At 36.9% G+C, this 16,837-nt stretch overlaps 1 protein-coding gene across 2 annotated transcripts in view; it reads right to left on the bottom strand.

Moving 5' to 3' along the window:
- Positions 1-16,837, bottom strand: part of LOC141397043 (TWiK family of potassium channels protein 7) — a 234,131-nt gene that overhangs the window by 101,421 nt on the left and 115,873 nt on the right. The window contains exon 1 of one of the 2 annotated variants that reach the window (XM_073972860.1): positions 4,199-4,776. The exons of the other annotated variant lie outside the window; for it this stretch is intronic. Coding sequence (XP_073828961.1) covers positions 4,199-4,402 — 204 coding nt within the window. The 5' untranslated portion in view covers positions 4,403-4,776. Of the gene's footprint in view, positions 1-4,198; positions 4,777-16,837 lie in introns of those variants that run through there. 2 annotated transcript variants of the gene reach the window in all.

Genomic DNA, 16,837 nt, shown 5'->3' with positions numbered 1-16,837 from the left:
ATTCCAAATTTCATTGGAATTCGGCATACAAAACGTGTTTTATGCATCAAATGCATTAAATCGGCAGAAAATATATATCTAAATCTGAGCCGATTTCAAATTACTTTGGCAAATTTATTTTTAGACCAAATTCCGTCACACATTCCAAATTTGAAGACTGTATCGATAATCGTTCGTTAGATATCAGCATACAAAGTCTACATTTTTTGGAGGTACCTTTCGATCCTGAGGCTATATCTCCAGATCGGGGCCGAATTTTTAAGAATTATATAGCCTGTGACACTTTCAGGTCATGTGGTAATATACTCTGAAAGTTTCAGGAAGATCGGTTCAGCGGTTTTTGAGTCCATAAACTTCAAACAAACAAACGTATAAACATTTTCCTCTTTTATAGATATAGATGCCGCACAAATTTCAGTGAAATAAATATGGGAGCTATAGCCAAATCAACACCGATTTCAATACTTATTTCTACACTAAATTTAGTTACACATTGGACATACATAGCGTCTATGGGGCATCAAATACATGAAATCGGCCGAAAATATATATAGGAGCTATATCCAAATCTGAACCGATTTCAATATAATTTGGCATACTCATTTCTACAACAAATTTAGTCACCCATTTTAAATTTCATTGAAATTGGACATACATAGTGGGTTGGGTGCATCAAATACATGAAATCGGAAGAAAATATATATAGGAGCTATATCCAAATCTGAACCGATTTCAATATAATTTGGCATACTCATTTCTACAACAAATTTAGTCACCCATTTTAAATTTCATTGAAATTGGACATACATAGTGGTTTGGGTGCATCAAATACATGAAATCGGCCGAAAATATATATAGGAGCTATATACAAATCTGAACCCATTTCAACATAATTTGGCATATACATTTCTACAAAAAATTTAGTCACACATTCCAAATTTCATTGAAATTGGACATACATAGTGGGTTGGGTGCATCAAATACATGAAATCGGCCGAAAATATATATAGGAGCTATATCCAAATCTGAACCCATTTCAACATAATTTGGCATACTCATTTCTACAACAAATTTAGTCACACATTCCAAATTTCATTGAAATTGGACATAAATAGTGGGGTGGGTGCATCAAATACATGAAATCGGCCGAAAATATATATAGGAGCTATATCCAAATCTGAACCGATTTCAATATAATTTGGCATACTCATTTCTACAACAAATTTAGTCACACATTCAAAATTTCATTGATATTGGACATAAATAGTGGGTTGGGTGCATCAAATACATGAAATCGGCCGAAAATATATATAGGAGCTATATCCAAATCTGAACCGATTTCATTATAATTTGGCATACTCATTTCTACAACAAATTTAGTCACACATTCCAAATTTCATGGAAATCGGACATATATAGCGTGTTTGGTACATCAAGTACTTGAAATCGGACGAAAATATATATGGGAGCTATATCCAAGTCTGGACCGATTTCGATATATTTTGGCACATTTATTTTTAGGCTAAAATCCATGACACATTTTAAATTTGGAGTCTGTATCTGTAACCGTTCTATAGATATTTGCATACAAAGTTTAAATTTTTTGGAGGTACCTCCGATTCTGATGCTGTATCTCCGGATCAGAGCAGAATTTCGAAACTTTTTCTAGCCTATGTTACTTTCAGGCGATGTAGTAATATACCCTGAAAATTTCAGCAAGATCGGTTCAGCGGTTTTTGAGTCTATAAATTTCAAACAAACAAACACACAAACAAACAAACATACAAACATTTTTCTATTTTATATATATAGATTACATCATCAGCATTATTTTTTGAATATAACAGCCTGTTTCTGTATGTCGAAATGAAATTGTGTGCGAATAAAACATACCCAAACTTTAGTTTTCGAAATATTATTACTATTGATTTTGCTTCAAAAAAACAAAAATTCAAAACACACACGAGTTTGGTAGTATTTCATACACATTCATTTTCATATTGACATACATAATCAGGCTGTAAATTGTGTATAATGCATTGTTATACCCTACACCACTATGTGGGGAGGGTATTATAAGTTGGTTTTGCCCAAAAAGTTTGTAACGCATCGAAATAATGGTCGCAGCTGAGTCGATTGGGATATGTGCGTCCGTCCGTCCGTTCGTCCGTCTGTCCATCTAAACCTTGTAATCACGCTACAGGTCGCAATTTTGATCGGATCGTCACCAAATGTTGGGTGTTGATGAGGGTCCCGGAGGGGAAGAAGCCTATTGATTTTGGTGATGGTCGGATAATATTTAGGGGTCGGAATGGGCAAAAAACTTATTTGTTTAAAAAGACAGCGTTTTTTCCAAAGCAAATATCTCAGCTTCTATAAGAGGTATATCAGAAAATATCGCCTTTGTAACGATGTAACGTAGGTTGTCGTAGGTGGTCAAACAACGAAGATATCGCAATAGCCGCTAATAGAACAAAACTTTTCATTTTTGCGATTTAAGATATAATGACGAATATCACAGCATAGGTTGGCGACTTTCCAAAAGCAAAGTCTGACTATGAAAGTACAAAATCCCACCTTTACAATGATGCAAAGTAGGCTGGCGTAAGTGGTCATATAACGGAGATATCGCAATAGTCGGTAATACATCCCATTTTTAAATTTTTTTGTAATCACGCTACAGGTCGCAATTTTAGTCCGATCATCACCAAATTTTGGGTGCTGATGAAGGTCCCGGAGGGGAAGAAGTCAATTGATTTTGGTGATGGTAGGATAATGTTCAGGGGTCGGAATAGGCAAAAAAAACTTATTTGGAGCAAAAGTTAACATTTTATTTCAAAGCGAATATCTCCGCTTTTGTACGGGGTATATCAAAAGCAAAACACGCTGATGAAAGTAGAAGATATCACCTTTGCAGCGATGTAAATTAGGTTGTCGTAGGTGGTCAAACTACAGAGATATCGCAATAGTGGGTAATGCATCCCATTTGCCCATTTTTTTTGTAATCACGCTACAGGTCGCAATTTTGATCGGATAGTCACGTTTTTTGGGAGTTGATGCGGCCCCTCAGAGGAAGAAGCCTATTAAGTTTGGTGGTAGTCGAATAATATTCAGGAGTCGGAATAAGCAAAAAGCTTATGCGGAGAAACGTCAACGTTTTTTTTTTCGTATGCGAATGTCTCCGCTTCTGGTGGGAATACATATTCCAAAAGGAAAGCATGCCAATGAAAGAAGAAAAGATCTCCTTTATATTGACGCAAAGTATGTTGGCGTAAGTGGGCAAACAACCGAGACATCGCAAAAGGCAGTAATATATTCAATCTTTCCATTTTTTGTAATCACGCTACATGTTGGAATTTTGATCGGATAGTCACGAAATTTTGGGGCTAGATGGGGCCCCACAGGTGAAGAAACCTATTGCTTTTGGTGGTAGTCAGATAATATTTAGGGGTTGGAATGGGGAAACACTCATGTGGAGACAAACTTTAATTCTTTGTGAATATATCGGCTTCTAGTAGGGGTATTCCAACGGCAAAGCCTGTCGATGGAAGAAGAAAGTATTACCTTTACATTGGTGTAAAGTAAGTTGGTGAAGGTGGTCAAACAAGGGAGATACCACAACAGTCAGTAATGCATCCAATTCTTCCTTTTTTTGCAATCACGTTACAGGTCGTAATTTTGATCAGATGGTCACGAAATTTTGGTTGCTTATAGGGGTCCCAGAGAGAAAGAGGCATATGATGTTTGGTGGTAGTCGGATTATACTCCCTAAAAGAAATGTTTACCAGTGAAAAGCTTATGCACAGGAGTAGTGGTGTAGGGTATCACATGGTCGGCCCAGTCTCGACTATAGCCTTTGCTCACTTGTTTTTCAAATTGGGTCTTTGTAACATTTCCCCCTGCCAAGTGATATTTTCCCCACTGTAGTTTAAGACATAAATAATAAACAAACTAAAAGATTTATTATTAGTCCTAATGCCATTATTGTGTTTTTGTCTTATTATTATTTTTAATCCCCAACAATTTTTCACACATTTTCTATAAAAAAAAAACTAACCACAACAATAAAACGCATAAATTTTTTAATTTATTTAAAGACGCAGACAGATTGTCTGTCAAATGGACGAAAAATAAAATTTGTTTTGCAGACTTGGGGATACATTAAAACATTTTGTTAAAAAAAAAAAAAAACACTTACCAAACCGCCCACGCCGCAATAGATTGACAACGAGACCAGCAGACCAATGTGATTTAACGTTGCTTTCCATTTCAGCGATTTCCAGAAACCGGTTCTACACAGACTACCATCCGATTTGTCGGCACTCTCCACCCGCACATCTAAATGTTTGAGTTTTTGCAAAAGTTCAGTATTTGCATCATCCGAAACATCAAAATCCACCATTGCGTTAAATCTCTTCTTTGTCGTTTTTAACTTTTTTGAATTCTAATTTAATATTCCAATCAATTTGGTTTAAGATTTTTAATTATTGCCACTTTTAGTTATCAAGGATACTTCACAGATTAATTGCACTTTTATTTAAAAATATTTTTTCTTTAAATTTTCTATGTTGATGGGAGAGAAAATTGAATAATTAACTCACTGCATATTTGTGTAACAGATGTAGATTATGCATCGCCGTTGTTTGCACTTTTTCTTTGAACTTCTTATGCTCTAATAATTATAAATTCAGAAAAATGTAGATGCTGTTCTAGTTGGAAATTTTTATTTTAATAGTTTACTTCATTCATATGTTAAACGTACACGGTGCGCCGTAACTAACTTTAAATGGAAGGTGCGAACACCTGGGAAGTTTTTGGGGATTCTGAAAGTTCACTGTTCATAGATGAGAAAAATAAAAAAAACCAACAAAAATCTTAATTAAGTTCTCGTTGGAGTCGGTTTCGCTATCGCTAGCAGCTCATTAGACCTATCGGCGGTGGAGTGGCTTCTCTGTCACCGAACTTTTCATTTCTCAAATGCAAGTTGTTTTCCAGGACAAACGCTTTTAGCGTACCCTTCGGTTGTTATGAGTTTGGCTCTGAACGCTAGTACTCCGTGATAACATTTCTTCATATGTTTTTCAAGGACGTGGGTTCAAACCCGAGACTGACTCAAGCTGTTTTTTAATTATTTAAAATTTTTGCCTATTAGATCAAAGATAATTTTAAGATTAATTAATTTCTCGTTAGAGTCGAGCTTAATCACCTAAGCTTTTTAAAAGCGATTTTTAAATAAATCGCGGTCAAAGTTTACATTTTATGTTTTTTATACCCTCAGAATTTATGCTAACGAGGATATTCATATACACTTTCATACGGACAAAAAGCGCCTCATCGAAATAATGGTTTTAGACCCCAAATATGTTTTGAGAAATCCCTTTCAGACAATTTAGCAATGTCCGTCCGTCTGTCTGGCTGGCTGGTGCGCACAATAACACTCGAACGAATCAACCGATTCAGTCCAAAATTTAGCATTCGTAATATTTTGTCCAAACTTAGTTTAAGTTCGAAGATGGACCATATCGGTCTACTCTTTCGGGTACCTCCCCCACAAAAGTTTAAAAATGTTCGGAAAATTTGGGCGCATGACAACTCTTGAAGGGAGTAACCGATTTGGTCCATACTTTCCACATCTTAAAATTTTTACCAGACTTAGATGAGGTTCCAATATAAACTCAATCGGCCCACTCCTTCGAGTACCTCCCACACAAAGTTTTAGAGAAATTCAGTTTAGGACCTGCTCTCGAATCGCTTTGATTTTTGTTGTAGCAACTTGTTTCCACTGCTTCCCATACTTCCGTGGGAAACTTGAGATCCTTTTACCTTCGGGTGGAGGACTGTGTCAAGCAACCGCTTTGCTTCTTCCTCAAAATTCAAATTCAGTAAGCTCTATGCAGAGAACTCCGTAAGGATTTGGCAAGACAAACCTGGCTGTAAGCTATAGCAGCCAATCTGACCGGCAATCTCAGAGCGTAGAACTGCGTTCCTTCTCTCACTACTTAAATAAGAATCGCTTATTACTGGTCACTGCGGCATCAGATCTATGACAAGTAAGTGGAAGAATAATAACATTGAATATTGAGGGTAAGCAAACATGTGGAATCGATTTTATTTTTAAAATTTTTTTGTCCGTTTTATGACCAGAAAACATCTGTTTTTTAAGCCAATAATTGAAGTTTTGACTTTTTTAGTTCTTTAATTTCAGTACAATTTGATATTTTTTAAAAAAAATCGAGCGATGAAGGGCTAGATCTTTATGATCTTAAAAAGTCTAGAACAATATATGACGATTAGTTTTCGAGTTAGAATTGGCACCGCAAAACACGTTTAAAAAACACGTTTAAAAAACCACACAAAATTTTTAACAACATTCAGACACAAGACTAGGATATAATCTTTCAGATGAAAAAATCATGAAAAACCGCCTTTTTGGGATTTACAAGTAGGTGTCATCCCTTAAGAGGCTGACAACCCTCTCTTTTCCACATCTCTGTTATTCTACGAGCGATTTCTAAAATATTGATGGGATTCTATAATAAATGTATCAAACTAAGGAAGCAAAAACAACTAAACGTCAATTACCTTCCTTTCACGACTTCAACATAATTTGGCGAATTTTTTTCTATACCAAATTGCGTCACATTTTCCATATTTCATTAAAATGTTTGTCCAATTTTGTTTTTGGTGCATCAAATATATGAAATCGACTGAAAATTTATATGTGATATCCTAATCTGAACCGTTTTCAAAATAATTTGGCAATACAAATTTCTTATCCAAATTCCTTCGAAGTTTCCCTTTCCCTAGACTAATTTCCGTCACACATTCCAAATTACATTGAAATTGGACCTGCATCAAATACATGAAATTGGCCGAACATAAACATCCGCAATTTTCACTTGGATAGAATAATAAATGCAATTTGTTAAATAAATACGTGGACAGAAGGACACGCATAAATCGGCTCAGAAATTGGTTCTAGGTATATCCCGTTAAGTTGTTATACCCTCCACCACGAGTTGTGTTGAAGTAAAATGAAACAATTAGTTTCCTTTCGTTTATGAAGAAGACTAAATACCGGATTTCAACAAGTTCGGTAAAACAATGTGTCAAAACAATGTGCAATGCTAACCTTAAAAATACCGAAATTCTGAAGGTACCGATCCATGGGGGCTATATCAAAACGTCCATATATACCTATAAATTTCTGGCAGAAAGTTTTTAGAATTAAAGTAGACTAAATACCAAATTTCCGATATTTCGGTAAAACCTTCAAAATCAAGAGGTACGCTTCTATAGGGGATATAATAATCCGCGGACCTATACTGATAATTCTCTTTTGGAATATTTTTCAGTCTTTCGGTGGGATATTGATGTCACAAACTTCAGAATTACGATAATCGGGAGGTACCGTTCTATGGGTTCTATATCAAAAAGTAAACCTATACCGACGAATTTCAGTTTGAAAGGCTTTTACCTCCAACAAAGATTAAATACCAAATGTCAGCCATTTCGGTGAGTTGTTGTGGGCCACAACTTTCAAAATACCGAAAATCGGGAGGTAGCGTTCTAGGGTGCTATACTACGGCGTGGACCTATACCCAGCAATTTGTTGGTGACAAGTTTTATATCTCCAACGAAGCAAGTACCAAATTTCAGCCATTTCGGAGGGGCTATATGAAGGAGTCGACCTACACCGACAAATTTCTGAGAGAAAGTTTTATACCCCCAACGAATACTAAGTACCAAATTTCAGCCATTTCTGTGTGATAATGGTGCTAAAACCTTCAAAATAGCGAAAATCGGGTGGTACCGCTCTATGGGGGCTATACTAAGACGTGGACCTATACCTATACTTACTTACTTAGCTGGCCTTTTACAGAACATTTGTTCCATAAGCCGAACTAAGAAAAAATCTCCAATCCTCTCTGTTTGCTGCTGTATTTTCCCAATCTGGGATATGTAGCTTTCTGATATCTCGTTTCACTTGTTCGCTCCAACGAAGCTTTGGCCTTCCAGATCTGCGAGAACCTCCATGCGTCCCGTATTTATACGCCTTTTTAGCGAGTTCATCATCACTCATTCTTATAACATGGCCTAGCCATCGCAATCGTTGTATCTCGATTCGTTTAACTACATTGATGTCATTGTATAGTTGATACAGCCATTTCGAAGAATTTATCTCTCGAACACACCAAGCACTGCCTTATCTGCTTGAGCAAGTACCCATACTTCGGAACCATACATTAGCACGGGTAGTATCAGTGTTTTATAAAGTGTTACTTTTGTTTGACGAGAGGTGGCTTTATTCCTAAACTGCTTACTCAGCCAAAAGTAGCATCTGTTAGCCAACACTATTCTTCTTCGTATTTCGCAACTGATGTTATTTGTTGTGTTTATGGCGGTGCCGAGGTAGACGAAGTCTTTTACTACCTCAAAATTTTAGGTACCAAAATTCACGGATGGTGCGGGGTTTGTGGACATATTACGCGTCGATACCATCAACTTGATTTTCCAGCAGGATGTTGAATAGATCACAGGCTGTCTCCTTGTCTGAAACCTCTTTTGGTAATAAACTCTTCGGAGAGGTTCTTTACTATTTTAACTGAGGATCTCGTCTCAGTTAATGTCATTCTACAAAGCCGAATGAGCTTTGCAGGAATACCAAAATCAGACATGGCTTGGAACACCTTTGAACGTATAGGACTGTCGAATGCTGCTTTATAATCGACTAAAAGATGGAAGGTGTCGATCTGCATTTCTTGGGTCTTTTCCAGGATTTGTCTCAAGGTAAATATCTGGTCAATGGTGGATTTGCCATATCTAAAGCCGCACTGATAAGGTCCAATAATTTCATTGACCATAGGCTTTAATCTCTCACACAATATGCCAGATACTATCTTATATGCAATAGGGAGCAGACTTATGCCCCTGTAATTGGAGCACACAGTCTTATCACCCTTCTTGTGGACTGGACATAGGATGCTTACGTTCTTCCTGCCAGATGGTGCTAACTAGCTGATGCATACACCTCATCAGCGTGTCGCCTCCGGTTTTGAACAGCTCGGCTGGTAGGCCATCTGCTCCTGCCGCCTTATTATTCTCCAGCCGGTTTATTGCTGCCCTTACCTCATCTTGGCTGGGCGGTATACATTCAATACCATCTTCTGGGATTGGATCTGTGGTATCTTCGCCGTCTTTACTGCTATCGGATACCAACAGTTTGGAAAAATGTTCTTTCCATATCCTGAGCACACTATCTGTATCAGTTACCAAATTACCTTGTTGGTCTCTACAGGAGGATATGCCTGTACCAAAGCCATCAGTTTGATGCTTCACTCTTTGGTAGAATTTTCGGACTTCGTTCTGTCTCCTGTACATCTCTATTTGTTCACACTCCCTCTTTTCCATCTCTCTCTTTTTCCTGCGGAAAAGACGTTTCTCCTCTCTCCTTATCTCCCGATACTGCTCTCGTGCCGCATTTTTTTCTTCGGTAGCAGCCCGGCACTCCTGGTCATACCATGGATTCCTTGGTGGAGGTCTCTGGTATCCAAGTACTGATTTTGCGGCTGTTTGCATGGAGTGGGCAATATTTTGCCATTGTGCTGATATGTTATCGGGACGAGAAGCGCTTTCATTAAGCAATTGGGTCAGTTGAGTGGAATATGCTGTGGCTTTCTGTTGTGTTTGCATCGTAGCGATGTCCAACTTTCGTGGTGTGTCTGTCCTTGCTTTATTTGCAACGTTTAGACGGTTACTAGCCCGACGTCCGACGCCCAAACCCAAGTTTTTAACGTTCTTATGGGTGAGCGCGCTGCACATGTTAGCTCACTACCTTTAACGGGTGTAAAAGGCAGCTCCCCAGGTGACACCACGGGGAGGTCAGTGTCCACTTGAGATGAGGAGGGACCAAGATAAATCCTGGACTTTACCATGTTAAAGCCGGTCAGGACCGTTCCTTGGTATCTTTCATCCCCTACGTCACCCTATACCTATACCCAAATAAAAATTTTATATGGAACTTTTAATACCCCAAATGAAGACCAAATACCAAACTCCAGCCATTTAGGTGCATTATTGAGGCTACAACCTTCAAAATACCGAAATAGGGGGCTATACTAAGGGGTGGACCTATACCTACAGAGCTTTTGGTGGAAAGTTTTATATCCCCAAGGAAGACAAAGTACCAAATTTCAGCCATTTCGGTGTGATAATGAGACTAAAACCTTCAAAATACCGAAAATCGGGTGGTACCGTTCTATGGGGCTATATCAAAACGTGGACCAATATAGCACATTTGCAATACCAAACATCCTAGGAGTAAAAGAAACTTCTATACAAATTACAAAGCTCTATCTAGAAAAATTGGTTATGGTTATATCGACTTAGAATTTTAACCTGATCAAGAATATATATACTTTTTGGGGTCTCCGATGAATATTTCGATGTGTTACACACGGTCTGACAAATTTAATTATACCCTCAATATTATGGTGGCGGTTTTAAAAAGGAAAAAAAATGCAATGAGTTAGAATTTTGAAGGAAAATGCACATAGGCGTAATAGGCGTGTCTTGTCAGGAATTAGTCCTCGGCTTGATTTTTACAGTAGACATATGGTCTAGTGGACTTTTATGCTCAGTACAATACGAGTATTCAGAAACGTTAAGGGCCCACACCCTAGTGCAGAGTATAGACTAATGTTTGTTACTCCACCAGCAATTTTAGTTGGTCACCGACGATTTTTTTAAGCTTTTGTACCATTGCGGCTGCAAGTTCTGTACAAATTTCAAAAGGAACATCGAGGAGCCCTTAAACTAGCCGAAAATTTAAAATTTTTATGATCTTCTTGGAACTTTATATATGCAAGTTTGGAAGAAATTTTACGGTGTGCAAAGATTCGGTCAAATTGGATACTTAATTCCTAATTTATGGTGCTCATTAGTTCCTACATATGTGGGGCATTGTCCTAGTATCACGTTTCTTTCCTTTATATTTTTATTTCCATTCAGTGATTTTTTAGATTTTTCATAACTACTGACGTAATAACAACACCTTATTGTGAAGGCAACGCATGACCTTCACTCAATTTTTCATGTTACTCATAAAAGAGCTGTTTCCATTAACATCAATAAACTCATTCAAATCATTAATCAAAACTGCATGTTAAAAATATCTTGATTGATTTACAAAATAATCCATTTATTGAAATGCTTAAAGTACTTAAACACACAATACTTCGCTAATCTCTTTTTATTTTATGGCCAATTTATTTAAAAATACACCTCTTTTAAGTGTCGTTTGTTTCATTCAAACTTTTCAGCGCCGCCTTAATGTTGTTCACATGCCATAAACGTAAATCTCGTACGAACATTAGCACATCCTTAATGTAGAAATAAGTACTTTGGTTTAGTCAGAAGCAATGCACATAACAGTCTAACAATAGCAAGGTCTTTATATAGAAAAGAAAAGTTTAAACATTATTTTAATTATTTGTAGTATTGATTTTTAATTGAGGTAATTTTTGGCTTAATTTACGCACTCCTCTTTTGTATAACGTATACGTTTTATTAATTAAATCATTCCGATGAAATTGCGTATACGCTACAGAGGGCACATGTACACATTTTAATGGTTACATTTTATTTTTAAAACGTGTTAATTTATATATACTCTATAATATAGTCCGGTCAAAATAGACTTGCGTATAAGGGGGAAATAGCAAAAATTCCCACAAAGCTGAATTTTGGTGGAGAGCTAGGGTTGGCCATTAGAAGCAACGTCCTAAAAGTCCCCAGCGATCCCATGGGTGCAAAACAAGTTATTCGGGGTCAAAGGTCATTTTTGGAGGCATTATTCAGTTTTTTTTTAATTTTTCTCAAAAACGGTAATACTTAGCAAAAGCCCGCTAAAGTAAAAGTTGTAGATTCAATAATTGTCTACAAGATTGGTCTTTATGATACTTAAAAAAGACTTACCATTTTCGAGATATCGCGATATAAAGGTCAAATAAAAAACTAGCCGCGTAAGTACATTATGAGGCTAACCGGTTAAAGTAACGACACTATGTGTTAGATACTTCCGTAAGCTTTCAAACGATATCAACTTTGCAGTAATCGGTTCGGTAGAACCGGGTCTAACCCGGTTTTTAAATTTGGCCTTTCGGGTCGAATAACCGGCGAACCGGATCCGCAATAGTTGAAAATTATACATTTCCTTAATCAGCGCAACAAACCTACCTTCGGACAAAACTTGAAAAAAATCGGAGAGTTTTCGTTGGGGTCGTTCCCGTTGGGCTTTCGATTATACATGTGGGTTAAATGGGTTATTTTTGCAAAAATGACTCTAACATTGAATAACTCTACTAAACACACTCCGATTTTGTTGGATTTTTTTTTTAGATGATAGCTATAATTTCGCTTTTCAAGAAAATATATATTTTTTTGGGGGACAGACCCGATTACTTCGCTTATTTTAGCCGGTTCGTCTGAATATGTGCATATTTCCCTTATAAGTGCATAAAAATCATGTGTTTTTAGAACAGCTATATCTCAAGAATGGTTCCGTCTACGAAAAAAATTGTAAGGGTCAAACTTGTAGATAATTTTTCTGTCTACAATATTTACTTTAGTCACTTTTTGATTAGATCAACCGTTTTCAGAAAATAAATCCGAAAACCTAAAAACTCTTAAATTTTGACCTTTGACCCCGAATAATTTTTTTTGCACACATGGGATGATGGGGACTTTTAGGACGTTGCTTCTAATGGCAAACCCTAGCTCTCCACCAAAATTCAGCTTTGTGGGAATTTTTGCTATTTCAATGTCTATTTTGACCGGACTAAATATTTATATAGCCTCTTTGTCAGTAAACAACTCAATTTGCACGTTGACAATAAATGTTTGGGGAAATTTATCTGACAACTTATTGCTAGCCGGCGACATTACTAAAGTACCTTCGACAATGATTTTGGTTGTTAATGCGGTAATTTGTTTAGTACTTTTTAAAATACAACAAATGTTAGATAGCATCAAACTTAATTACATAATTATCATTCCACATGTACCTTTAGCTAAATTATCATGTCAAAACAACCAAACTTCAAGGCCTCAGTGGCGCCATATTATATGACAAGTTGCAGTTAATAAATGGAACAATGTGCTCCCGGCACGCCACCTTTTCAAAATTATGAAGGGTAGACAGATATGTTCCAAATCTATTATTGAGTTGCACTATAATTTGTCTCTTATTGTATAAATGGAATGAATGTTGAGTAAAAACTACACCCAAATTTGTCTTTTAAATAAATAAAATAGAATCAGTAGGCTTTGCTAAAAGCTTAATACTCTCAGCCTACGTTGTACAAATAACAATAACAAGAGTGACGGACTTAAGCGTACTTTGAAAATAACCTTAATTTAAACAAGTAAAACATCGTTAAGTTCGACCGGGCCGACCTTTTTATACCCTCCACCATAAAACAATTCTGAACTAAAATTGAATAATCAGTCCGAAATTTTTGGTGGTTTTGTATATGTTATGACCACGGATACCCCAAATGCCTAAATTAGTTCAGAAAATTTTAAAATGTCCTCAATCAGTCGGCACCTTTATATGGGACCAATATCAACCAATGTTGATAATTTTTTGGTGGAGAAGTTTTCTGACCACTGGGAACTTCAAATGTAAAATTACACATAGTTCGGTCAACAAATGTAGCTGAAATCCTCAAAACACAAAAAATCGGGAGGTACCGTTATACGGGAGCTATACTAAAACATGGACCTATGTTGAAAATGTTGCAAATTGCAGCTAGTTAGATTAAAAATTGTAGCTAAAATCTTGAAATATCGAAAATCGGGAGGTACCATTATATATATTTTTTGATTTTGATTTTTGTCCACAGCGGCAACACTGTGTGGTATAGGTATCATAAACAGTGGGTCCATTTACACCCACAAAAATATAATCCTCCTCGCAGGAATATTCGGGATTTTTTGAACATTCGGAACTTTATCGAGAGAAGTAAGGAGAATAAAATTAAAACTTTGTAGCAAAGACCACAAGTCAACTGAGGGGTTCATAGTAGGCAATGGTAAGCACTGCCGTCACACGGTAAGTCCGGCTTCGTTTCCCACGCCAAGCAACATCACATTTTCAGCGGACATTTCTTAATTATTTCAGCCATGTAAAACATCTCCACAATTGGTGTTAGAAACGCCGCTCGGACTAGGCTATAAAAATAGATCCCATACCATTGAGCTAATATCCATCGGTGTCAATTTCAGTAGAAGTGGCAAACAAAAGTGGACTTTTCGGAAGGATTTTAGTTGAAGACATGTACGTGCCAACCAAAATATTAAACCCTTGGAATCAGACGGGTGATGTAGGTGATGAAAGATACCAAGCAACCGTCCTAACCTGCTTTAACTTGGCAAAATCCAGGTACCACTTTCATGTCATGTGGACACCAACCTCCCCTGGTGTCAGCTGCCTTCAACACCCGTTAAAGTAAGTGAGCTAACATTATTGTTGGAGGTTTTAATGCCAAAATAAAAAATTAGAATATCTTTGACCCAACAGTCGAGAAATTCTGTTTCAATACATCTGACAATGGAATTAGGCTGATAGAATTCACAGAGGCAACATGGTAGTTAGCAACATCAGATTTTAGCATTCCGAAAAAAACAAGGCATCAAATTGATTCCGTTGTTAAGTTGGACATCGGTAATCAACAATCTGAACTGCACTTTACATATTCCACTCATCTGGGCCAATTGCTTAAACCAGGGTTTCGGAGTCGAGCCATTTTTAGTTCGACTCCGACTCTGGAGTCGACTTTTTACACGACTCCAGACTCCGGAGTCGACTCCGACTCAACAGCACTCAAAAATGAATAAAATATGTACAAGTATCCAATTTTGTCCTATATGTATATTGCTTTTTCGTAAGATATTCCTTGAGAGAACATTCGTTCTAATATAATACTCAGCTAGAAAATTTGTATATAATTCCTGAACTTATCATGTTGAATTGAAAACTAAATAAATCTGAACAATTGGTACCCTTCCCCGTATGAAAATCTGCAAGCTTTGGACATTGTCAGCTTGAAGGGGCTATAACAACGTTGACTTATATAAGAAACAAGATGTAAAATTAATACAATTAGGTTTGATAAAAATTCAATACCAAATTTAAAAGATATACATACATACCTTAAAACTCTGTATTGAATTCAAAAAACATACTCACATGGCAAAATCGACATAGAAATTAATTATGGAGGAGCTCAAATAATATTAAAAATATCCTCTATCACATCCTCTAACTGAGTGTAATAAAGTTTTTGCATACATGTTTTTATAGTTTTCTTATTAAACATTTTGTGTTCTTATATTTTTCATATAAGAATAAAATACACCGTTTATTAATAAGTGTGGGAAAAAATTTTGCCCGGCTCCGACTCCGAAACCCTGGCTTAAACAGCCGCAAAATCTATATTTCGATACAAGAGACCAAGGAACCCATGGTGTGACCGGGAGCGTCGTACAGCTACCGAAGACAAAAATGCAACATATAGGGCTACTCTAGGTCGTAGCGCACGAGAGAGGTATCGGAAGAAAAGGTTAAAAGGTTAAAAGGAAAAAGAGACAAATAGAAATCAAACTGATGACTTTACAGTACAGACGCATCGTCCTGTAGATACCAGCAAGGTAATTTTGTTTCAGATACAGATAATGTGCTCAGGATATGGAGAGAGCTTTTTCCAAACTGCTGTTATCCAATACTAGTGAATACCACGAATATACCACAGATCCAATCCCAGAAGATGGTATTAAGTCTATACCGCCCATCCAAAACGAGGAAAAGACTGTAATAAACCAGCCGAGCTGTTTAAAATAGAAAGCGCCGTCCACAAGAAATGAGATAAGACTGTGTGATCTAATTACAGGGACATACGTGTGCTCCCTACTTCTTATAAGATTACTGATATTGTGCTAACGACTAAATCCTATGATCAATAAAATAATTGGGCCATACCAATGCGGCCGTAGACTAGGCAACTCCTGGAAATACCCAAGAAAAGCAGATCGACACCATATTTTTGTCGATTATAAAGCAGAATTCGACAGTCCTGTACGTCCAAAGCTATGCCAAGGTATTAAACTTTGTAAGATGATACGAACTGATACACGATCCTCAGTTAAAATTGGAATGAATCTCTTAGTAGCAAAAGAGACAGCCTCTTCAACATCCTATTGGAGAAGGTAATACGAGAAGAAGAAAGAAATAACACAATATACTTATGTAGACGACATTGATATTATGGGTTGATTGGTAAAAGAAATAATTGATACCTTTAAAAAAGTGGAAGGAGAATCTGCTAAAGTGAGTCTGCCAGTAATTGGCGAAAAGACTTCGTTGATGGTATCGACGCGCAATACGTTCACAGAACACGGACCAACTCGCAGTGGTGCCACTTCCTTGTAAACGTGGACAAAAACAGAAGGAGTTAACCAAGTATGTTTGGACGAAATCCGTTTCAGATAATTTGCAGTTGATTTAGCCATGTCCGTCCGTCTGTCTGGCTGGAACACACGATAACTCTCGAACGGATAAACCGATTCGGTCCAAAATTTGGCCTTCGTAAATTTTGTCCAAACTTAGTTTCAGTTCGAAGATAAGCCATATTGGTCCACGCCTTCAGGTTCCTCCCGCAACCCACAAAAATTAAAAATTGTTTCGAAAAATTTAGCGCATGACAACTCATGAAAAGAGTCAACGATTTGGTCCATACTTTACACATCCTACTATATCTACCAGATATAGATCAGGTTC

This window comes from Musca autumnalis, unplaced genomic scaffold (assembly GCF_047663935.1).
Source record: "Musca autumnalis isolate F117 unplaced genomic scaffold, ASM4766393v1 scaffold_3, whole genome shotgun sequence".
In the NCBI taxonomy this organism is placed as follows: Eukaryota; Metazoa; Arthropoda; class Insecta; order Diptera; family Muscidae; genus Musca; species Musca autumnalis.
The sequence above is the reverse complement of the archived record's forward strand: the minus strand, read 5'-3'. Positions and strand labels throughout refer to the sequence as shown.